At 43.0% G+C, this 25,738-nt stretch overlaps 1 protein-coding gene across 2 annotated transcripts in view; it reads right to left on the reverse strand.

Annotated features, from left to right (window-relative positions):
- The window catches only part of TRIB2 (tribbles pseudokinase 2), a 53,644-nt gene extending 41,661 nt beyond the window's left edge, over positions 1 to 11,983 (reverse strand). For both annotated transcript variants that reach the window (XM_066611969.1, XM_066611960.1), the window contains exons 1-2: positions 11,437 to 11,983; positions 5,572 to 5,864 (exon numbers count right to left, since the gene is read on the reverse strand). In XM_066611969.1, the coding sequence (XP_066468066.1) occupies positions 5,572 to 5,864; positions 11,437 to 11,706 (563 nt within the window). In that variant the 5' untranslated portion in view covers positions 11,707 to 11,983. The remainder of the gene's footprint in view (positions 1 to 5,571; positions 5,865 to 11,436) is intronic.
- Positions 11,984 to 25,738: the final 13,755 nt, after the last annotated feature.

Raw genomic sequence — 25,738 nt, forward strand, 5'->3', positions numbered from 1 at the left:
ATCTCGCTTTCCAATATCTTCAATCCCTCTTGGACTCTTTCCTCTAGTTATAGGATGCTACTTAATTTTCCTCTGAGCCTATTAAAAAATGTGCCTTCCTGAAATCCAGAGTACACATCTGATTAGCCTTAATTTTCTCTTTATTCAATATCAAGGATTTCAAGACAATATGGTCACATTTGCCCAAAGTTCCAGTTTCACCTTCTGAACCAGTTCTTCCTGGATGATAAGGATCAAAACCAGGGTTGCTAACCTCGTAGTGCTTTCTTCCATACTCTGGTTTCTCTTTAGATTGTATAAATCTTCTGCCTTTTTGCCTTCTTCCACCTTCTGAAGAATCCAGTTGTAAGCAAGTAAAGCAGGTATTTACTGGCCATTCTCAACAAAGTTTCCAGCAGATGATGGGATACTTGAAATTTCCCACAGCCATTACAGCTGGCCTCTCAAGAAACTTGGTAAACTGGTCATTGGAAAGCATCATCCATGACTTTTGCATGGCCAGGTAGTCTATAATAGACTCCCATGACAGTATCACTGTTCTTCTTTTTTCCTGTTGCTTTTACCCAAACACTTTCTACTGGGATTCCTTGCTCAGTTTCCCAATTTCTGTGCATGAGCATATAGTGCAACCCTTCATCTCTTTCTGTTGGGTGTATTCAATTTGGGGGAAAAAAAAAAAAGATATACCCCTCAGGTACTATGCAGACCTTAGGGGAATTTCAAAAGATGTCCTATATATGATGATGTATGAAAGGATGTGTACACTTTTGGTTCATCTTCTGAATGGAAACCTTCCCTGGTATCAGGTAAGCTGACTCAGCCAAGCCCACAAATCATGTGGCTTCTTGCCAGTTCCAACTGCAGATCAGAGACCTATAGAATGCACAGCTTAGCACTGCTTTCCTCAGACAAATGGTGTGTTTGGAGACAGGAGAGGTATGGCTATGGAGTATATCAGCACTAAGGGGCTTCGGTACCCAGCATGCTTTAATTACTACCTCTCCTCTACCCAGACACAGCATGCCCAGAAATATAACAATTGAACAGGGCAAGAAAAATCCAGCTTTGTGTGAATTGGAACAAACAAATGCAAGATCTCAACCAGAGAATACATTTTAAAATAGCCAAGTTGTGCCTACCATAATTCCTAAAAAGGCTGTGTGTTTCTTTCCTTTTTTTCCTTGGTGCTCTTTTCTAAAGCCTGAAGGCATTGCTAAAAGGTTACTAACTCTAACTGTAAATCAGCTGACTGCAATAAAGTGTGACAGGTGGATAAAACCAGAAGTCACTGCTATGAGATTTCTACACACTTGGCAACCAGTAAGAATGTAACAGCCTGAAACTCCAATCACATTTTTTGTGGACAGTTTCCTTTCACCGAATTTTCAAAGCAATAAGCTTAGGATAATCTTAGAACTATCCAAGCAACTATGCAGGACACCGCAGGACTGCAGTTGAGCTGCATATGGCCTCACAGTCATAAACCATACAAATACCGCTGCACATCAGCAAACACTTTCTAAAGTACGAAAATGAACTTGATATTATTATTTTGTAAACAAATGAAACAATAATACCGGCAAGTTACACTCAGAGAGCCCAAATCTATCCAACTTTCCAGCGCTGATGCAGCCATGCCAATGCTGCATTCTGTGGTGGTGGTGGGGACAAATCATGGAGGACTCCTCAAGGTAAGGTTCTGCATCAAGGTAAGGAACTGCATCCATGCTGGAAAGATGGATAGGATAGGGCCCTCAGTCTCAATTCCCACCAGCATGCAAATTTCTCACATACAAGAAAAATCACCATTACCAAGAATGCCAAACAAAACCTTAAGACACAAAGGATTTTTAAACAAACAAAAAAAAAGCCCACTAAACCTCAACTTCTATTAACAAGACTGATTAATAAGCTTGAGCTTTAAGTGTAAAATATTGTGACAGCTAACAGTTGAATATAATTGAAGACTTTAAAAATACCTTCAAACATTAATAATTCCCTGGCAGGAAAAATACTTGCAATAGGAAAAGATCTATTACTCAAAGCAAACTCCACACCAAGAGTGTGCGTGACTTCCAAGCTTCCATTTTAGAAAGTCTCCTTTCCAGTTACTGCTTTACCCAAGACTAATAGGTTCGTCTTACCGTCTATGGACAGACATGCAAGGTAGATGGGATTATGCCTTTAAACAGGTACAGAATTGTTACTTGCCACCTTGTATAGCTATGATGCAATTGCAGCCATATGAGGGATCTAGGTGTTGCAACTGTGTCATAATTGTGAGACTAACAGACATGGCACAGGAGGGATGCAAAAGTGGAGAGTCATCATATTGTCCACAACTTCATGATCAGGACTGCCCCACTTTCACCCATTCAATGCATCATTCCAAATATATAAGTGTTAAAACACTATAGCAGTCAAAGCACTATCCACAAGACAGCCATATCAAAAACCACAACAGCTAGTAGCTATACAGTACAACACACATACACACACACACACACAAAGATATCTCCCCCAAAGCACACAGATACACCCAGGGCAGACATGTGAAGTAATAGAACTGGATCCCCAAGAATTGTGGTTAAGAACATTGCATAACAATCACAATTCATACACCACTGAAAGGTAAGTCCACATGCTTCCTGGAAGATAAGGTTGAAGGTCACCCTTATGCACTTGCACCACAGTCAATATCACAGCCATAAGCATATATAAGCCATACTAGAATACAGCACACGCGCGCACACACATATACACACACACCGAAACACACAGTACTCTGCCTCTAGGAAACAAAGGGAGAATCAATGTAGACAGTGCTGTCAACAGAATACAGTGAACACATAAAAACACTAGGTAGTGCAAGAAAAATTAGCAAAGTGTCACATTAGGAGACATGCACCAACCACGAAAGGAATTGCTCTCTTATTTACACACACACACCCAACAGATTTGAACAAAAGAGATAGAGAAAATATCTAGATAGAAGTTTTTCTATTTCCTCTTAAATATCCCAGTATGTCCGTACATTTGGAAAAGAAGGGAGGCAGGCCATTCTTGAAGCTTCCTGGATATTTGAAGAGCAATTTAATGCTGGTCAAGGGGGTGGGGAGAAAACTGTAGTTATTATTATGTTTCCTCTCACTTATCTGTGTTTAGCACGTAGACATGAGTATTGGGGTTAAAAAATCTGAAGATGACTTTGAAAAACATACAAGGGAGAAGAGAACACAGTCATTTTCTGATAGCTAGTTACTTTATAAATATTTTGCTTCTAGTCCTCATTGTTCTAGTACAGTGTTTCTCAACCAATGGTATGGGTACCACCAGTGGTACTTGAAGTGGTGTCTGGTGGGACTCGTGGGACCCCTGGACACATGTCGCTTGGCAGCAAGACCAGGAATGTAATGCAACAATCAGCGGTAGCAGGCTCAGCTTGGTGGGCAGAGCTTCAAAGCACACTTTTCTGTGCTCAAAAAAGCCCTCCCGTCCACTCTGAGCCTCTTACTGATGTCTGCCACATCACATCTGGCCTCCCAGATGGCACATCACATCTTTCACGTCATCGCCAGTTACTTCCAGTGGTACTTCGAATAGGTGGACCATGTGAAATGATACAGCAAAGGACAAATGTTGAGAAACACTGCTCTAGTACAATTCAAAGACTGTGCATCTGCAGGCATTAGCAAGGCATACAATGTAAGTATACTAGGTCACAGGTAACCGCAGAGAGGTCATTCTAACCTTCCCAAGCCCAAAATATATATTGGTTAGCAGAAGCTACTCTGTCATGCAGGCAGTATTTACATATGCTGCAAATATAAGGTGGAAAGAGCAATAGTTATCAAAACACTTCTCTTTTCTGTGCCATCTGAACATCTCAGGATTTTATCTGCTATTTTTATGGGGCATTACGCAAGCAAAACAACCATGCCCTCACACTGTACCGTTTCCTTCATTCCTGTAGCTACACAGATATTATTTGCAATACTTAATAATCCATTTTAACATGCAAATTCATTAAAGAAGAATTACAAAAGGCTTCTTCGTCCAGCTTAACACTGTGCAAGCTTGTGTGTGTATGCTTATAGGCAGATCCTACTCCCAACTGAAGTGACCAAACAAAATCAGTTTCTGGAAGAAGCCACCAAGTGCCATATGCTACAACTCTGAGGACCTTTTTCGGTGCTGTGGTTTAGATCACCAGACTGTTGCCCCTCTTAGAAAAACAGTCGTGACATCAGCCAAAGCTTTGCAGACACATTAAAGGGTCTGTTAGAGATTCCAGTTTCTTCATGCCTTGCTGATTTTCAGAACCAGAAGGCATTCCCTTCAATTTCTTATTTCACATTCCTTTCCGTAACCAAGAGAAGCAGGCCAGTGACCCATTTGGTGCAAGGTTCTGCTAGGCAAGTGTATCATTCAAACAGGTCCGTTGTGTAAAAAAATATTTTCACCAAGTAGAAACAGTGTGCTTTTAAAAACCATCTATGGCAATAAGATGGGTCTGACATCATGACCTACAGGATTAAGATCCATGTTTACGGTATACCTTCAAGATTAAATGGCTATAAAGTATTGCATAGGTGGTGTTATACACCATGTAATCTTTCAAATAGATGTTTCCTGTGGCCTCTTCAGTACACTGGAGATGCAATATGAAGAGAGGCACTTTTACCCACACACGGTGGGAATGTAAACTGGTGATGTATTCTAGGAACAATTTTAACAATATAAAAGACTTATTGGACTATGAAATTCCTTTAGGTCCAACACCTGGTGGTGAGAGGCAAGAGAACCTGCAAAGGTATGTGTAATGTAAGACTATAGCAACTTATACATTGATAGTGACACAACTTCTACTAACAACTGGACAATGACAACACCACCTGCTACTCAACACTGGAAGAGAAAAACTAAGGAATTACGTGCTTTTGAACATGGTTACGGTGTAAAGCATATACGGGAAGAGAGATTACAACAAACTGACCCCTTTCAGGATAAATGACATCTTTTTATTGACAGCTGGAAGTGGGAAATGTCAAGGGATCATGTTAATATTCAATTTATGATTTTAATACAACGGTCCTGAGGTTTTCCATTTTATGGCTTTTTACAGTTCTGTTTAAGATACAATATGGTAATGTATTATATGATTAAAATAATTTTTACAATATTTGAAGAGAACAGGATAAAGCACCTTTTTCCTTAAACCAAATTAAAAGGGGGAAGGAGAAATGCCACAGTTCAAGAGGTATAGATATGTGCAGGAGTATCTCTCTCTCTCCCCCCCCCCCACACACAAAGAGCAAAGTTGCTCTCTACACTGCAAAATAAACTGTGCTGATTTTGCTAAAGAGTCTGGTTAGCGATGAAATATCATGACCCCCCTCACCCCAAGGGTCAGCGAAGTCCAAAAGGGACTACTGCCTTTTCTTGTCTCCATCAACACAGACAGGAATATTTCCACCAGTGTGACACAGCAGTGACAATTAACAAAAAGAGTGGCACCAACAACCTATTCACACTGCAATCCCAATATATTGATAGGAGGGAGTTTGTTACCTTTCTTCATCCTTGAAGATGAATTTCCGCAGCTTGAGATCCCGTAGTACCAGTCCGCCATCATGACAGTGTGCTACAGCCGACACTATCTGATAGAACAATTTGGCTGCCTCCTCCTCCTTCAGCTTCTTGCAGGTTCGAACAAAGGAATGCATGTCCCCATAGCTCCTTTCAAAGAACACATATGCTTTTGTTTCCCCAAGAATGATTTCAGTAATTTGGTTGATATTGTCATGAGGAGGCAGACAAAAACATGGCGCAAGTAATTCTTGGTAGCAGCCAATATCAAACACCTAGAGAAAGGCAATTGATAAAATAAAGGTTAGAACGAGAGACGTGCATACAGCAGACATTACTACTTTCTAACAAATAAAGCCTACAGCATAGAAGATGTCACGATTATAATAGGCACTTTTATTAAAGTGGTCTATGGGCTCAAAGTGCTTTCCCTCTTACTGAAGCCATTGTTTTCCTAAGTAGGCAAGGCAAATTATAAGGCAAATAAGGGCTGGACTAATTTCCTGTATCATATGAGAGGAAAAATCCTAATTGAGAAACACACAAGCAGCTCACTACCAACAAGATGTCAAGCACAACAGCCAAGCATCCAGTTGATAGTCATTAAAATGTGACTGCCAATACTGTCACATGCTAGGCCTCTAAAAAAAAAAAAAAAAAACTAAGCCCCACTCGCACAAATAATGCAATCTGAATTATAATCCAGGTTGCACTACCATCTGAGCCTGCAGTTAGTTATCATTTAAGTCCTACTGTCTTACATTATTCTCTAGCAGAAGGCAAAAAAAAAAAAAGTGAAGTCAGTTTCACTTTCAGTAGACATAACAATCTAAGGCTATGGTCAGCAAATAATTAAGAATAATAAAGAAAACACACACACACAGAGGTAATATCTTTATCTGAGCAAGGCCAAACAAACCAGCAATACTTGCTCCACTACAGACCAATTCATCTATATATGCCAAGACACAGGCTAAGGGCCCTTGAACCCCTTCCCCCTCAATGAACTTCTCCAACACAGCAACAGAAAGGATCTGCCAAAGTTTTATGTTCTTTATTTTAAGGCCTGGTCTAGATCCTGTTTACAGAGCCAATGAGGGGGCAGAGTGCCGAGGTACTAGAATGGATCATTCCAGACTGTAGGTTGGTGAACATATTCCTAAGTTCTCCCCTATGTCAAACACTCCTAAATAGCACAACGCTGGGCTGGTTTGATGACACCCATCCGACCACCATGTGGTAACCACATGTTTGCTCATGGCGCATTCACATCCTGGCACCTCCCCTTGCATCCAGGGGAATTGGAAGCATTTTTCTTTTAAGCATGCGGGGTTCATCCGAATTGCCCCCTACATGTGTGGATGATACACCAAAGATTTATCAGCATCCAATTTGGATAAACTGCTCACTCACTTAACATTTGTACGGTGTGCTGTAAGTGCTAAGCATTATTATCCCTCTATTGCAGATGGAGAACTGAGGAGGAAAGCATGTGGCTTGATTAAGGCCCCTTCATGAATTCAGAGCAAGACTCCATTCAGGGAAGTCCAAATTCATAACTTAGAGCCCAATCCTGTGCCTGTCTACTTGGAAGTAAGTCCCATTATAGTCAGTGGCACCTACTCCCAGGAAAGTGTGGACAGGATTGCAGCCCAAGTCTCTTAGGCACTACAGTGAATCGGTGTACAAGCAAAGAGCTACAATAGAAACTCTGCTTTCTATTTGCAGAGATATTTTTTCAGGGAGAAGTAACCAAAACTGGAATCCTCCACCTACAGTCTGAAGTGGTACAGTTCATGCTACCACCTCAACATTTCACCACCTCACTCTCCAGCATGTGTAGACCAGGCCTGACACACACAACGTGTGGTAGAGCATATTGTACCACTTCAGAGGTGGGTGGGTGGGTGTCCCATGTTTTCTTAATGTGGGGGAGCATTGGGGGGGGAATACCCCTCTCTGAAAGTTTGAAAAGGGCATTTAAAAATGAGATTTCCACATGCAATATGAGAAGCAGTAGTCTATTCCTCCACTCCAGGAGACAAAGGCCTCTTTAACCCCCACCTTCCTTCTGCTTCCCCATGTGAATAGCAACAGGAGCTGACAGAGTCTCTCTCTGTACCTCAGTTGCTCATTTCAACGTGCCTAACCTTGGCACGCACAAAGGAGTCAGTAGCCAAGATGTATCCACAACACCCTGCCAAGGCTTCTCTGGCTGTTCACATGAGAGAAGGGAAGAAGGGGCGAAAAGTCCCTTGTCTTCTCTCACTGTGGGCAAGATCAGTGTCTCGCACGAGCAGCTGAGGCTAATGCAATCCTGCTACAGCTTCGGTTGCTATGCTATACAGACACACAAATTTCTCTTGCTGTTCACATAACAAGGTGTGAAAAGAGGCAGGTTAGAGACCCCCTTTTGCTTGCGACTTGGCACACATGGAAGAAACAGAGCAACACGTAAGGGAACCAAGAATGAAGGCTGTGCTGTTAGACGGATGGGAATCTCCCTCTGAAGTCTGGACTAAATCCTGCTATCTATCTCTATGAAAAAAATGTTCCTAATAGGTTTGCCTTCCCCCCCCCCAAACCATTTAAAAGTTTAACCTGAATGTCCCTTTAAACAGTTGAGTGCCTCCTGAACAGCAGGCACATCACTTTTGGTTTTTTGTTTTTTTTTTGTTTTTGTTTTTGTGAATGAATGGTAAGAAAGCATAAAGCATGCTGGGAAATTCAAATATAAAAATGTTACACTAATCCAGAGATTATGAATGAATCAGTGCTTGAGACTGATCAAGAAGCCACGTTGGGAAGCCACACAGATTCAAGGCAAGAGGAACACCTCCTTGGAAGTAATGGGTGCCCTGCAGCAGGAACACACAACTATGGCATGACAAAGACTGCCAGTACTGGTAAATGCAGTGTGCTTCAGATGTCTTTGTCCCTCAATAATGAAGGTCAGGAAGTTACAAAACCAGATTAATGCTCTAACTGAAGAACACAGGCTAAACATATTTCACAATATCAGGATAAATGTGGCAAGCCTGGAAGCACATGTGTTTGTTGTAGTTTAAACACAATGTGAAAGTGAACTGGGATTAGTCTTTAACAGATGCAAAACCTGCCTTAAAGCCACTATGTGATGACCTCTTCAGAGATGGAAGAACACTCCGCTTTGATGATTTACAGACCATCCCTATGCATGCTCACTCAGAAGAAAGTCCCACTACATTCAAGGGCTCCTGCACAGGATCACAGCCCTCTAGTTACAGTAGCAGCATTTTCATAAGTGCAGATAGCAGCATTCCACCCCTGTTCCTGCTCTGCCTCAAGAATGGTGAAAATCAGTGAATAAGATGGAATTCTTTTACTGATATTGGTTAACTGGCATACTGCAAAGTGAAGAGCAGTGCAGAGCAATTTTTACCAATATGATGAGATTCCAATACAGCAGATATGTGCAACCTACTCACAGGGGAGAAGAAAAGAACTACCTATCATTGGGAATATGTCATCTATTACACAGAAGCTAAGAGAATAGATGCACATTCCCCACAATCAAACAGGCCTCTTTGGAAATCAAGCCTCTTGGATTTTCCAAGTACTTTAAAATGTGTACTGTAAATCCTTGAATGGATAAAAATTTTCAATTTAAAAATACCATTTGATTGAATTCTGAAAGGCTGGTATTTGTGGAACTTTGTAGCCATTTAGTGTAGAAGCAGGCTATGTGACTTGAAAAGTATGAATAATGTTCCTAGTGGCATTGTTCAGCCATACTTTTTCAGCACCTCTCTGTGTATTCAGCTACATAACGTACAAATCTATAAAATTAGCCAAACAGCAGTAAACCAATTTAGGTCTTTCTAGCAAGGAGAAGTAGTAGACAGAAATCAGTTGGATTCTCGTAGGGCATAATATTAGAGGTGCCAGACAATGTAAGCGAAGTCTCATCCGCATGCCTTTGTTGTCTGAACCTCATGCTTAGGAGAAATCCACCTTACAATTTTCAGCAGAAAAAAAAGATCAAAAACTTAATATACTGTACCTCTGACCTAGCTACAGGAGAAACCGAGGCAGCAGAGAGGTGTTTTAAGGGACTCATTAATTATGAGTCAGATGTACAAGTGATAGTTTTCAAATAGTTTTTTAAGCTGACATTTAACTTAAGAATACTTGATGTTATCCTCAAAACTTAAAACTCCTAATACCATCAAACAACCGAAATGCATTATGATTTCAAGACAATGGCAGAACATCTTATAAGTGTGCAAGGCACACTTTTGTTACACGGCATTATCTCTCCTAACCACAAATATGATGGGGGGGGGTGGAGAAAAGAAAAGAGAATGACTGCTACTAATCTAAAAATTAATCACTAGTTTTTGAGAAGTGTCAAGCAGAGAAGCAACTTTGCAAGGTTCCTGCATTTTCACATGCAATGATATTATTTGGCTTGATCTTTCCGCAGCAGGGAGCTAATAATAGTTTGCTTTGCATCTATTTTGACAAACTAATGAATGCATTTTAAACCACACACACCATTACTCCAATTTCCGGCATCTTGCAGTGGAAGTCCTGCAAGGTCAGAAGCTGTATTTGACATAATCAGGTATAAACCATAGAGAACTAAATCTTCATTAAGATCTAGGTTCATGACTCACAGGTGGCCAGTACATTTGCACTGCCCTGCAAAGCAAGCCTTTATAAGTAATGGGGGTGGGGGGTGTAATTTAATTTTCCCATTACATATACATCTAAATAAAAACATCCAGTCATCAACAAGCCTGTGCTTGAATTATTTAACGGTGTCAACATATCAACTGTTAGCTTCACAGCTACACCAATTCAACACCAGGAATTTGTACAGAGTGTGGTTTTAAAAAAAATGTACATTTTGGGGGCCAATGCTAAAATTTAAAAAGTGATAGCTGTGCAAAAAAACAGCCACACTCCCAACACAAAAACTGTTCCTGGAGCAGAGCTCAAATGGCTACAACAGAAGGACAAACTGGAGGAGTAACCCTGGAGGAGTAACCGCAGCAGTTTAGGAACAAAGGAAAGAGTATTGCCACGGAGTGAATGGAAGCCTCTTCTCTTGAGAGCATGTGGATTTCCTCTTCCTACCACTCACCTTCAAGAAGGAGCTGAGAAGGCCATAGAATGGAAAGCCGACAACCTACCAAATATGAAATCTTTTTTTTGCATGCTCACCTAACATAAGCACACTGGATTGCAGAGTTCTTTATTCTTGGTGGAATGTGGATGTGAGTGTGCGCTGGAGCAGGGGAGATGGTGTTTTGCAAACAATTCACCAGTGCAAGAGGGCTTGATACTCAAGGAGACTTAAAAAAACACATCAACGCAGCCTGACCCTAGACAGGTTTACGTGAAAGTAAGTCCCACTGAGCAAGCATGTATAGGATTACAGTCTTAGACAAAGCTGCCAGCCTGCAGTCCTCAGGTTGCACAGACCAATGGCTTTCTCACACACCGCACATGCACACACGCGCATACACACAGGGAAATGAAATATCCTGCCACACAATTAGCAAGGGATTCCCATTTCGAAAGCTAATGGGGAGAGGAGGGAAATTAGATGACATCTGCAAGTTCTGAGCCTTTAAAGGCCACTCTCCTCCCCCGCACCCCCTCCCTCCCTCCCGGGCTCTGGCTCCAGGCCACCGTTATAACGTGGCCATTGTCTGCAAAGTTGCTGAGAGCGGTTGAAATAGGCAAGGCTTTGGCTGTGTTTGTTTCATTACTTTCAGGCTGCAGGGTCTAAAAATCGGTGGCGCCCCCCCCCCCCGACAGAGCCAAGGGCGGTGGGATCTGGCCCAGGAAAGTTGTTACCTTGCAAAGCAGCTCCTCCTCGCTGTGCAGATGCACGGCTCGGAAGATGTGGTCTCCTTCCAGGGGCTCCAGCAGCAAGTATTTCCCGATGCAGGAAACGCAATGCGACAAGTTGGGAGTCTCTGGCGGGCTGGGCGAGCCGAGGTTGGGGCTGAAACTCTGGCTGGGCTCGGTGGGTCTTATGGACGAGAGCTCGTCGAAATCCTGGGTTTTGTTCCGAGGTCTTCCATAGCGCGCGATCGTGATGGGGGTGGACCTTTGTATGTTCATGGGGATGGAGAGAACCAACCCTCCAACGGAGCCCCCAACTCACACGCACACACCCAGGCAGGCGCACTTCTTCGAGGTTATCTGAAGATCACAGGCCAGCAGCAGCAGCAGCGATGCCTTTGTGCTGTCGTCGAAAGGGTGCTTGGAGGGCAGCAGGTTTATGGGGGATTACAATGTATCAAGCCGAGGTGCAGTGGGAGGCAGCCTGCGAACGTTCCAAAAGGTTTTCCCCAGAGCACCCCGGCGCGTTCGATTCGAACGTTGGGTATCTTTTTTGGGGGGGCCCCCAGAGCAGCAGCAGCAAGGTAGTCAAAGGCAAGATCGTGCACGCTTGCAAAACGCGCGCTCCAACCCCGATCTCTTTCCAAACAACGTACAAAAAGAAAAACAAAGGAAGGAAAGAGTGGAGGGAGGTCGCCTCGTTCTCAATAGTTCATCTTTTGATCCCTCCTTCCAAAGAGAGAGAGAGAGAGAGAGAGAGAGAGAGAGAAAGAGAGAGAGAGAGAGAGTCACCCGGTTTAAAGAATGAGGTTAGGTAACGTGCTACTGCTGCTGCAACAGACGGCTGGCTTTTCCTTTCCGTGCTCTTTCAATCAAAGAGGGAAGGGGGGGAGAAAATGCCCACGTTTTAACTGTAGATGGCGTCTGAACCTTTTCTTTTTTTCCCCGATCGCGAGGGGGCTAGAGGCACACATGCAACAAAAAAATCAAGAGGGTGCATTTAACTTCAGAGGATCACCAAGAAGATCTGCCGACAAGAGAGGCAGGGAAGGAGAAAAAAAAATCAAAAAGCTATTTGGTCATCGGTTCCGGTTCTGATGGAGAGAAACGAAGGGTCCTTGCGATGAACGGCACCGCCAGGGAGAGAGAGGCGCACAAAGATCCACGTTGCTGCTGCAACGGTGGTTTTTTTAATTAAATTATTCTTCTTCTTCCCTTCCCCGCTTTGATCAGACAAAAAGTGCAATCAAGGACAAGGCGAGATCAAGGCTCTCTCTCAGCTTTCCATGGCGCTGAGTTCATGGGCTCTTTCCAACCCAGTGCAATGCACATGCAAGCAAAAAGGAAAAACAAAAAAACCATTAGCAGCCACACGCGGCCAAAAAAAAAAAAAAAAATGCTGCAGGCAGGAGCCCCCCCTTGGAGACTCCCTCTTTGTCCCCCCAGAGTCCAGAGATGCGAATAAGAGGAGGTGGGGAGATTGCACCCACTTAAAAAAATAGGGATCTGTTATTTCAGGCGCAGATCTTTATTCCTAGAGGTAGAAGAAGGGGAGGAAAGGGATGGCCAGGCCAATCCCTGTCAGCAAGACATCATCTCCCCACCGTGTATTAATAGCTACTTACGTGGCTGGGATTCTCTCTCTGCTGCTGTGTCTCACTACTCAATGTCAGCAGCGCAGCCGCCGCCGCTACAGCAACTCCAGCACATTTACACCAAGCCTCAGTGCAAAGGCTGACTGACTGGCCCGTCCTCGCCGCCGCAGAGCAGACAGGCTCCGCGGAGAGAGCCCGCCCCACGCTGAGCGCCCTCCTCATTGAGCCAAGGAAGCATCAATCACGCGAGGAGCCTGCCAACCCTCCTCTCTCTCCCCCCGCCCTTTTCCACTCACTCAATGAGCCGCTTGCAGGGTAAACAAGGTAAAATATCCTTCCGCAGCATCAGCCTGGCATAGAAGGCTCTGCGCACAGTTTGCTGCTGCTACCACTACCACCATCCGTGACAGTGATGGCGCTTCCCTGACCTCTAGCTGGGATCTGGCTCGGGTTTAAGGACTTGCACATACCCACCATGGCTTGTAAGCCATGATGGACTTTTCCTCCAGAAACTTGTCCAATCCCCTCTTAAAGGCATCTAGGCTAGCTGCCAGCAGCACTTCCTGTCGCAAGGAGTTCCACAGACTTATCACACGCTGGGTAAAGACTTGAGCACCCAGCTACACCTATGATCATTTTGCCTGTTTTTTTTTTTAATTAAGATGTGTTCATAAAATGGTATTTAACTTCTAAGAAATGTCAAACCAGCACTTTGAAATGGAATAAACTCTCCAGAAATAAGAGCTCAGAATATGTATGCAATCTATAGCACAGCATATAAACTTTTCTCCCCCCTCCTTTTCTGCATAGGCCTCCTTTAGCTTGGACAGTTGCATCATGGGGGAAAATTCAGCAGGTGAAGATCTTTCCCAACACTGCAGCTTGAAGGGAAAAGTTTCACCTGCTGAATATTCTCCAAGCAACTGATAATGGCACAATGAACTGTATCACATATGCACGTGCACACACCCCTGCAAAACAGGCAACACTATATTGGAATGCCTGTAAAAGCCATGCCAGATGAAGAATTGTGGTTCTTCTTGGCTACATTGGCTTAATGCATGGGTGTCAAAGGCCCATGGGCAGAATGTGGCCCCTGGAAACAGTTTATCAGGCCCCTCTAATTGGACTCTTCCAGTGTGATAATTGGGCTCTCTCATACCTTGAAATTATGAACAAGATTTGCACATTTTCTCTTCTGTCATTTGCTGCTAGTGAGTTTCTATGCAAGAACAAAGGTGCTTATTTATGGACAGCATCTGCTTATTGATGTCACTTCCTGCTTAATGATGTCACTTCTGGCCCTCAGCAGGCACCATGAATGCTAACTTTGGCCCTCTGTATGAAACGAGTTTGACATCCCTGGCTTAACGTGTGACTGCTCCATACTACTTACTTTAAAGAGCACCCACCCCCTTTCTATTGACCTTCCTAGCCCAGCTTCCACCTTCTCACCCTTTTCCATCAGCAGTCAGCCATTCTGCAGCTAGGAAAAACAAGTGGTCCAAAGGATGGGAGCCCTTCCACTGGCCTTCCGCACAGCCCCCCACTGGTGACAAGTCACTCATCAGGAGAAGGGAATACAGAAGCATTAGTTCATTGCGCTGCTTTGCCTGATTTGTTTTCCATATTCCTTATACATGAAAAAGAGTGTATTTTGTCACATTATTCTAATCTAGGGCAACACAGCATCACTGAATGTACTGAATGTCTTTCTGTGGAATTTCTGTATTCTGCAGTTTATCGTTTCGAATGTTCTGATCTAGCAACCCTGCTGCTTACATGCTTACCCCAGCATTACTATTATATTGTGTGGAAAGAGCTCTCTGAACCTCAGCTTTTTTAGATGATCTCCAGTGTGATTTGTAACCAACTTCAACCAGCATGATTAGCGCATAAGACTTAAATGGAACCAAATGTGTTATGGTGCAAGCCATTTGCTATGAGCAGAAGAGCCTGTGGTAGCGTGCTATGCATGTCACTGCAAAACATGTCCAGGTAGTGTATTTCAAGGGGCTACACTGGCAAACGGTGGCATCTATGAATCTACTCATAGACAGGAGGCGGATCAATACTAAAATTCATGTGTTATTTCAGGTCCAACAACAGCATACAGTGTCTTTAGGCCAGCAATTTTCAACCTTTTTCATCTCACGGCACACTGACAAGGTGCTGAAATGGTCAAGGCACACTGTCAGTTTTTTGACAATTGAACCCTAAGGCACATCGTACTGGCAGCAGGGGGCTTACATCCCTCAATGGCCCTACTAATCAATGAACCCTCCCCCCACCCAAAAAAAAAACTCCCATGGCACACCAGTGCTGCATCACAGTGGGTGAAAATGGCTGCCTTACACAATAGCTAGCACCTCCCCCTAGCACCTCCCCCCACCCCAAGATTTATGTTGCTTATACATGCACTCCAAAAATGTCTTCCTCCTTCTTGGCATTCTTTTCAGTACCTGCATAACTGGAGCCACCATTTTAATCCCCTACCACATAACAGCATTGTTCCCCAACAACACTATTTTGGGTGCATTGCCTGAGAATTAAAATGGCTGTTCTAGCATTGAGAGAAGCACTGCATCTCACTGTTTGTACTACTGACGTCTGATAAGTAGAGGTGTTTTGTTTCCAGTGAGTAAGGTAGGATTACACTTACTGAGTTTCTGAACAGAATGGGCTTACTTCTGAGTAAGGTAAATAGTATCATTTTCAAACACCTCTACTGATAAGGCTGCCAGGACCCATCACAGCTCTGAAAGAAACCTTGGTGCTACCTACCCAAGTACACATTACCATGTGAGGGCCCAATCCTATCCAATTTTCCAGCACCAGTACAGCCACAATGCAGCCCCAAGGTAAAGGAACAAATGTTCCCATACCTTAAGGAGGCCTCTGCGAGTGCCTCCCCAGTACAAGATGCAGCGTATGCCCCATTGGCACAGCTGCACCAGTACTGAAAAATTAGATAGGATTGGGCTGTGAATTACTGTATCTGAGACATAGGTTGTACCTGCATTGCATGAAATGTGTGAATAAATATACCCAGTGGCATTGTTAGAGGATGCAAGGGAGCAGACTGCACTGGGTGTCACACTCAGGGGGTGATACCACTACTTGTCAAAATTGTGAAAATCATGGGTTGTTTTTTTTTTTTTTTAGAAATATCATCATGTTGTATAACATTTGTAATTTAATGCAGTTTTAATTAAGTAAGTGCCATTGTGTTCAATGGGATTTACTCCCAGGAAAGTGTGCATAGGATTGTAGTCACAATGAGCTCTCACACCAGGAGATGCAAATCCTAGTGACACTTCTAAGTTATAGCCATCTACAGACTAACAATAATTGTAACTGTGTATACTGGTGTATCAGGGCACAGTTTAATGTGTGAACAGCCCAGTGGCATAGCCAGGGGGACAGGGGAAGTCTGCCCCAGGTGCCACCCTGGGGGGGGGGTGACACCATTAGTGATCAAAATTGCTAAAATCACGGTTGTTAGGAATAATACCATCATGTTATATACCATTCGATGTGTAATTTACTGCAGAATGCACTGAAACAAACCAGAGTGAAATATGTTCATTCTATCAAATGATATGGCCAAAAAACCAGAAAACAAAAATGTAACTGTCTTATGTAATAAAAAGTAGATTTCTTTAACTCTGAACGGATTAAGGAGACTGATCTTTCAAAGACCTAATAAGATGCTAATTTGACACAGCATGGAACAAATAAGGTGTTAATCCTCTGGAGCCACCTCTTCCAGGCGGGTAGACCTGGGCTCCTGCACAGACTTGGAGTCCATATCTACCTGCTGGGTAGACCTGGGCTCCAGTCTCAACCCCTCTCTGGAACCAGCCTCTAGGCAGGTAGACCTGGACTCCCATCTGCACTTGGAGCCCAGATCTACCTGCTGGGTAGACTTGGGCTCCCATTCTGACTGGTGCCCAATTTCACTCCCCATCCTGGCAAGTGTCCTTACTCATTGACAAATTAATTTTGTCATATGTGAGGTGATAAAAATTTATTAGTCCCAGGTTTCAAAAGACCTAGCTGTGCCACTGGAACAGCCCTGAAGTCTGCTACAGAGAATAGTACAGAAGTATGTAAACAATATAGGCCTCTATGCTCGTAGAATTAAGTTACAGCAGCTACAAAGGCACACAGTGCATTTATGCAAACTGTTTTTCAAATTATCTTAGCCTTTGATTTATCCCTTAAATCTGAAGTGAGTTCAGAGGTTGCTAACTCGGGATTGTATAAGGAGGCTGTAATTTACCTAGTTACCATGGGAGCTAGCAGCCTCAGTTTCCCATTCCCAAACCATAACAATAACATTTGTGAAGACACTTATGGATCCATAGAATTCAATTGGGTTTTCCTTGGATAGGTGGTTCATGAATTGGCCTTCACTTGAAAGCAAGTCCAGCTGAGATGAATGCAATTTATTCCTGTGTAAGCATGCTTACGGCCCTAAAACTGGTAAAGTTGTAAGTTTTTACAAAATTATGTGCAGATCAGATAGGTCTACAAAGAAAAGTTCCTCTATGAAACTTTGGGAAAGGGGGTTTGAGGAAAATATATCCTTGACTGTTACCATCATTTATGTGAACCCTGCTACTTTATCTTTTAACAGCAGTCTGACATGCTGATATTAAACAGGTAAAGATTACCCTACAGTTTATCTTCATTCTACAGTAAGCTTTGCCTGTTTAATATGTGTATGTCAGATTGCCATTAAAGGGCACAGGAGCAGGGCCAATAAAAATGTAGAACCCTCATTCTGCGGATGTGGAATGTGGAACTCTACAGGGGAAAAATAGTGAATGTGAAAGAAAAATCTTTGCAAATTGATTCATCTTTTGAAGGACAATCTATTATTACTTTTTTGAGAAAGTGTATCCAGGAAACCAATACAAATCAAAACGAGATGGGTGGCAAAATGAATTCTTGATTAGCTTTAAAAAGTGTGAAAGCAATTTTCTCCCAAGTAGGAAGCACAGATTGGAATCCCTTTGAAAGTACAATCAACATACATGGTAGATCAAGAATGCTGAAAAGTTGCATGGGGAGCAAGATCAGTTAGTTCCTCTTAACAACATTCAAACTGCATCTGGTTCAAGGAATGCTTTTAAAGAAAACCCATTGAGCTCCAGGGACAATATGTTATAAAAATTGTTTCTAAAGAAATGCTACTTTTATTAGCATTCTTCTCTATTGTATTATCTCTTCCACACAGATAATCATAAGAAATAGTATGAAGCTGATCTCAATATATTAGAAGACTTTACCAGTCCCAAATTGTTTATTTAATTAGATGTATGGTATAGCTTATCATTTATATTACAGAGGTAGAATAGGTAATGAGCCATTAGATATTTGATTTTCTCTGTAAACCGCTTTGTGAACTTTTGTTGAAAAGCGGTATATAAATACTGTTGTTGTTGTTGTTAATGGAATCTAACATTGACTAGGTCAGTGTTTCTCAAACTGTGGGTTGGGAACCACTAGGTGGGTCGCGGGTCAATTTCAGGTGGGTCCCCATTTCAATATTTTATTTTTAATATATTAGGCTTGATGCTGCCATGGTATATGACTGCATTTGGGGAAATGTTACACATTTGCACTTTTAACAGGTTACTATCTATATGCTTTTAACAATGATAGTCAATGGAACTTACTCCTGGGTATGTGTGGGTAGGATTACAGCCTGGGAATGTTAAAAATGTTCCTGCTTGATGATGTCACTTCCGGTCATGACATCACATCCAGTGGTTCCTGACAGATTCTAATTCTAAAAAGTGGGTCCTGGTGCTAAAAGTGTGAGAACCACTGGACTAGGGTCTTTAAAAAGTTTATGATGTGGAAGAAATCGTAATTAAACAGATGATAAAATAGCAGCCATTTTAGTTTTGGGGTGAAAGGATGCATATTGTATAGAAGATTGGCTTCCTCATTTCTGATAGGGCTCCTATGCCTTTAAAAATGGTGTGAATTTTGAATTTCTTTTGAATTTCTGCTTTTGAATTTCTTTTGAATTTTGAATTTCTTTTGAATTTCTGCTCCTCATGCAGCTGCTAAAGGTATAAGTAAAGATGTTTCAAAACAGTGTTATTTTATTATCTCATTAGGTTCAGTGAGACTCAGGCTGCACTCCTATCTTACTTACCAGAAACAAACACGTCTAGGTATAATGGACTGCCAAGACAAAACGGTGGCAGAAACCCTAATCTCTTTGTAGTCACAGTGAACTGGTACTGTGCATACATCCATGTAGCACAGAATCAGAGTTGCCAGGAATTAAAATCTCAATCACCAGTATTCTGCTAAGTATAAAGCACAGAAGTATAAAAGTATTAAAGAAGGTATTATTTAATAAAACTGTGAAACTGCAACCGTGCATTGATGCAATGAGCACAAAGCAGTTCCACCACTGCAGCTAGTGAAAAGTGATGCAAAAAGCAAGCCCAACATTTTGGAAAACACTGCTTGTGGTTGATGTGTAAGAAAAGCCAGTGATGTGCAGGAGATGGTTTTTGTCTATTATTTCTCTAGCAATATTCAGAGCCCAATCCTTACGGCACGTTTGCAAGCCTCACCGTTGGGCTCCTGCCCTTGCTAGCCCAGCGTTGGTGCTGGGCTAGTGTGGGGTGGTTGCCCAGCTTCCGCGGCTTGGCGGTCTCCTGGACCACCAAGCCGCAGCACAGTAGGCAGGGGTGGGGAGGGGGAGGGGGCGTTCCGGGGAGGGGGGAGGATGGTGGGGACAGAGAGAGGGCGGGGAGGAGGTGTGATGGGGAGGTGTGACGCAGGGAGGGGGCAGGCTGGAGGCATGCCAGTGGGGAGGGAGGGAGGCGGGTCTGCTGAGCTCCGCTCTGCAGGATTCAAGGCACTCGTGTAGGGCTCCACGACCTACACAAGTGCCTTTACATTACTGTCCACCTTTTGGTTGGTGGTAAAGTGAGTAGCCCCATTGCAGGGCTGCTTACCTTACCTGGGAGAAGGGGACAAAAGTCCCCTTCTCCCGAGGCACCTCCTGTGGTAGCCCAGGGCGCGCAGGATCCAGCAGCAGCCCTTCTCAGTGCTGCCGAGTCTGGGCACCCCGGGCAGCTCAGGATTGGGCTGCTTGTTGGCAATGTTAGTAGCCTATAGCCAGGTCAAACTTCTTTAGCGATGTGTGTGGACAAGAGCTTAAGAACTGGAGGGCAGTCTGAAAATATCATCTTTAGCCTCCAACAAGAAGTCATTAAATACGTTAAATTAGTTAAATAAGTTAAATAAGTTCTACACTAGGTGAACTGTTACAAGTGTCTCTGACTAATTAAGGAATTATTGGCAAAGCAGCTATATGGAGCTACACTTTGAACTGGGACTGCAACAAAGAGGTAGAGGTATTTGAAAGGCTTTACTTCCTCTGCCATTTTCCTACTGATGTCTTGCAATCCTATGCACAGCCTAACTACTGAGTAAACTTCTGCGTAAATATAAGAGGAGACTACAAGTGATTTTGGTCATGTCCTGTTGATGGGAGTGCAATTTTAGAAAATAACATTGGGATGGCCTCACATTTATTTTCACTCTAGAGTACACTTTATTCTGATACGAACACTGAGATTTGCTAGCATCTTTACTTTTGTTTCATAAGCCGGCTGCACTGCAATTTCGATCACTTTTTCATTTCCAGACTTCAAGCTGAGAATGGCCATCCCATACTCCCTTACGGGCAATAAAGGAACATGAAGAATGCTGCACTTGATAAGAATGTTCTACTGTCCTTCCCAAAGGTCATCCTACTGAGCATCCCTAAGTCAGTCAAATAACTGAATCTGAGGCTGCAATCCTAAACACACTTAACTGGGAGCAGGTCACATTGAATTCAGTGGGATTTACTTCAGAGTAGACATGCCTAAGATTGTGGTGTAAGTCCCCTCAAATAAGACAAAACAATACAGTGCATTAGAAATGATACACTTTGTTTTGCCAAATATTTGGTGTTGGAGTTGTGAAAAATAATTTACTTCATAGGCAGTATATTGCAGATGACAGTATATGACAGTCATTGTGCTGGCGGTGGTGCACTTTCCGTATGGTGTCCAAATAGAATTGGGCCACCAATCATTCATTTAACTAGCAGTGCAATCTTGAACATGTCTATTCAGAAGCAAGCCCCATCGAGTTGAATAGGATTTCTCCCCCCCCCCATAGGTTTGTATAAGAGTGCAACCTTAGGGTGCCAGTTTGCAACCTGTATCATTCTCCACTCTGTAAATGCAGCACATTGCCCTGGTTTTCTCTTTGGCTTCTCTCTCTCTTCATTGTCCTGCATAGTCATTCCACTGAAAAAGTTACTCCTCCCTTTATAGTTAATAGAGCTTTGCAATGCTTTTCAAAGAAAATCAGCCAACTGAATTGTCAGGGAAACGTGGCACGGAACAAAGTAGTAGGTTATGCTGTGCCAGTCTCACTGAAACCAGCTGGGGGAGCAGCAGCCAGAGTGTTTGTGCTAGAGTGCAGAAGCAGGAAGTGCTATGCCAGTCTTAATTTTGCCTGAATGCTGCCATGAATTCATCTGGCTGCTCGAAAAAAGCAGTAACAGAATCTATGTCCAGATGCAAGCTCAAAAAGTCATGGACATCACTGCTTGGCCAAGAGTAAGCTAATGGGCATTGAGGAAGACACTGTCCAGCCAGATGCTTGTGGAGAAGAGTGAAACTGTGGTTTCCTCAGATGCGACACAGCAGCTCGATATCCTAGTTAAAGCTGCAGTCATGGCTGATACAGCAGAGCTGCATTGTATTGGTAAACTGAGATGAAAACTTGCCAGGAATCAGAGCACAGTTCTGTGAATGGCAGATAGCCATCAGGATCCTCTGGGCCCCTGGGGCACAGCTTGATCATCATTCAGATCAGCCATTTTCAACCACTGTGCCATGGCACACTGGTGTGCAGCGGGAATTTGGGAGAGGGTAATTTATTAGTAGGGCCACTGGGGGTTGTGACAGCACAGTGTGCCTTGTCAATTGTTCAAAAACTGATGGTGTGCCTTGACCATTTTAGTGCCTTGCCGGTGTGCTGTGGGATGAAAAAAGTTGAAAATCACTGATCCAGATGTGTGTGGTTGTGTGTATGTAAAGATGTAATGTTCATTCAAAAATGATTGCCGCTTAGTAATACCGATGAAAATTTGCATCACTGGCCACTGGCTTGTGTTATACATATTGACAATATCTTGAAGGCAGTTGGGGGGGGGGGAGCATCAAATATGAGATGCAGGCCTAGCATGTCTGACTTGGATAAGGAAAACTTCAGATGAATATTGTTATGATATTATTTATATTCATTCCAAAGCTGATTACAGTGTGATTTTGGACTTGACCTCTGTGGCAATAGAGGCATGATGGAGAGGAATGGAAATAAAATTGTCAAAATAATGAGATAAGTGCCAGATATTAAACTATTTTTTTTAAATGCATGTGTTGCAAATACACCTTTTCTTTCAAAAGAAAGAGGTCTTGTAATTAATGCTCTGCTGCCAGAATGATGCAACAGTTGGCTTTTTTTTTTATGCCTGAATAGCTAACTCTGCACTCTAAAGCTTGCCAAAGTGTGACAATGGCTGGCTTCCAAAACAAGTAGGTTCCCGAACTGCAAAGACTCCAAGAATGACCTACTGCCAGCCCAAGGATTTTAACTCCCAAAGCTGACAGCAACTGTGACCTAGCAGAATATGATGCAGTTTAAAATAGCCAGAAGGCTAATTGCTGCACTAGTGAAATGCCAGGTAATATATAGCTTTACATAGTGTAGCCATACGTGGAACTGCCTCTATTCAGAGTGGAGTATTGCTACAGATTTAGATTGGCTTAGTGTGCCAGACAGACAATTCGCTGTTCTCCAGAACATCTAAAAAGATGTTCAGGGCTCACCTAGGAGAAGGGCCTGCTTAACTAAGGCTGCAATTCTATCCACACTTTCCTGAGAGTAAGCCCCATTGAACAAAATAGAACTTATTTCTGAGTAGACCTGGTTAGGATTGTGCCCTAAGGGTCTTTACAGGTGACAGTTTTATGGTGCAATAAATGAATTGTTGCCTTCTCAGTTGTTGAGGGAGATCCAGACATCGTTCCTTCAGCTAGCACATCCATCATGGGAAAACAACATTGTCCAGCATTCAGACAACAACAGTATTGTTTCACTAGGAGAATGTAATTTCCCTTCCTCAACAAGTGTGTTCATTGCAACAGAGAGAGCAATGCTTGAAAGTGACTGTGGGGCAGGCATCTAGTGGATAGTGCCTATAACATCAAGGGACAAAACTGCCTGCCCACCAACGTCTTTCTGTGGTCTTTAAAAAAAATTCTCTCTCTCTCTCTCTCTCTCTCTCTCTGTGCACGCGCGCTTTGTGAAATACAGTCAATGTAGAGACTGAGCATTGTACCATTCAAGCCTTTGAAAGAAAACAAAAGTGGTAAAAACCTGGAAGACTATTGTTGCTTATTTCCTATTTTAAAGTTTTTTGGAGACTATATGCTTCCCTTTTCCAGGCCTGGAGATATTCAGGAGATTGTGGAGATATCCACAATCATTCAGCAGTCTTGTTGCTCTGATCATACTGTGCCACCTTAAATCCCTACACAGTATTCTGTTCCTTTTCTGGAAACCAGAATAAGCTCCTGATCCTTGTGTTAAAAGCCCTCCATGTCCTTACCCTTCCTTACCTCTCTGCTAGTCTGCTACACTATTGCCCAGGACCTTTGCCCTTCTGGCTCCACCACTTCTCAGATCCCAAAATAGGGCCTCTGAGAGGAATTTTTTCAGTGGATACAAAGCTTCTTTTGGGCCCCCTCCCAAGGGGGGAGGTGAGGGGTAAAACAGAGTGGAGGGGAGGGTGGTGACAGGAATTGGCAGAACAGGGGCAGAGGATGGTGGTGATAGCCAGAAAAGTCTTTGGAGCCCAGGTCTACCAGACTTCCCAATGCAGAGCTCAGATCTATCCAACATCAGTAGGTAGATATAGAGTAGACAAAACATCAACCACACTCCTAGGTCTCTCTAAAATTTTTGAAATATAGAAAATCATTACAGTAAATTAGCATCATCATATTTAGGCTCTCACTAGAGTGGAAAGTTTTGGTCTGCGTTCCCAAACATCTCCTGCAGCTGTAAATAGACCTTCCTCTTCTTCCTTGCTGCCTGTGGCCACCTCTGTGCTAGCACAGATCCAAGGAGACCCATTGCAGAGCAGGAGGCTTACAAAGGTGTAAGGGGATTTAATCTCTTTCACCTCTGACGTTTCCCAGTCCCTCCACCCACTGGATACAGCACACCCACTTTTGGTGTGGCTGCACCAGGAAGAGGAGAAAGGATAGGCTGTAAGCCTCTGTATGTGTACTTGAAATAATAATAACTTGAAGAAGGCATATTCTTCCCTATTTACCCTGTGACCATTCCCCTCCCCTTATTCTGTTGTCTCACCTGTGTCTGTCTTTAGATTTGAATCCCTTAGAGTAGGGCTTCTCTTTTCTTTTATAATGTGCTATGAACATTGAAGGTGCTATATTAAATATATTTATTAGAAATAAGTGTAGATATTCACATATAGTATAGTAAAATTTCTGCCAAGTAATCAAGCTCCAATTATCACTTTGCCTTATCTCCAGGTCAATCAGAGGGCAGAGCCTTTCAACTCTGAACAGTTTTTTGCTCATCTGTTTTTTGCTCAAGCAGGCTTATTTGTTTCTATAGTAACTTTCCTGGGAAATTCCAGCCAAAGTTAACCTTTTATTCTCCTCCTTTCCCTTTTGCTGCTGCAACCTGGTTCCTTTTTGTAAATGCATGCATTTGGCAGAAGTCTTTTTTTTTCAACACCAGGATGGGATCCTCCTTTCCTTTCCATTAGAAATAAAGTCCCAGGCTACAATTCAGTGCACCCTTACTTAAGAATAACACCCATGGAAAGCAGTGGGTCTACTTCTGAGTAAAAAGGGCTGCAAATATATGCAGCTGCATCTCTCTGCTGTGAATTGAATTGCACACTCCCAGTTATGTGTTATGGGTTGTATGTTGTATGTAGAGCTTCTGGCTTAACACACCAGACACCTTAAAGGTGGCTTTGATTCCTGGTTCTCCTGCAGTGGTTCCCAACCTTTTTCACTTGCCTATCCCTTGGCAGCCCATTTCCATAAATTGTACCCTTCATATTAGCAAAATATTTGTAATAATACAAGCCCTCATCTCCTCTCTACGAAAACCCAGACTTCATGTATTCATCACATATTTTCTCTTTTCATCTGTTTGAAGAACAGAAGACTCTGCCTTTGCACTTTTTTGCACCAGAAGTGTGCTGAGAAATTCTGGGTGATTGAAATTCTGGTGTGCTCCCTGGGGCATTTGGTGGGCCGCTGTGAGATACAGGAAGCTGGACTAGATGGACCTATGGCCTGATCCAGTGGGGCTGTTCTTATGTTCTTATGTTCTTATGATCATTTTCCATATTATGTTACAGCTTTTTTACTGTGCTGGTTTTCAATCACTGGTTCATACATGAATTGATGACCAAAAACTAGCTATTGGTAGGGCTTTCACAACCAACTAGCTACCTCCCTTCCTGCCTTGCTGGTCCTTGCAAGGTATTCCTGCCTTGCAAGGCATTCTGGAGCATGACCTGCCCTTTTCTGCCATTATTCCATTCTTTTTCAAGTACCCCTAAAGGT

The sequence above is a fragment of the Tiliqua scincoides genome, chromosome 1 (genome assembly GCF_035046505.1).
Source record: "Tiliqua scincoides isolate rTilSci1 chromosome 1, rTilSci1.hap2, whole genome shotgun sequence".
In the NCBI taxonomy this organism is placed as follows: Eukaryota; Metazoa; Chordata; class Lepidosauria; order Squamata; family Scincidae; genus Tiliqua; species Tiliqua scincoides.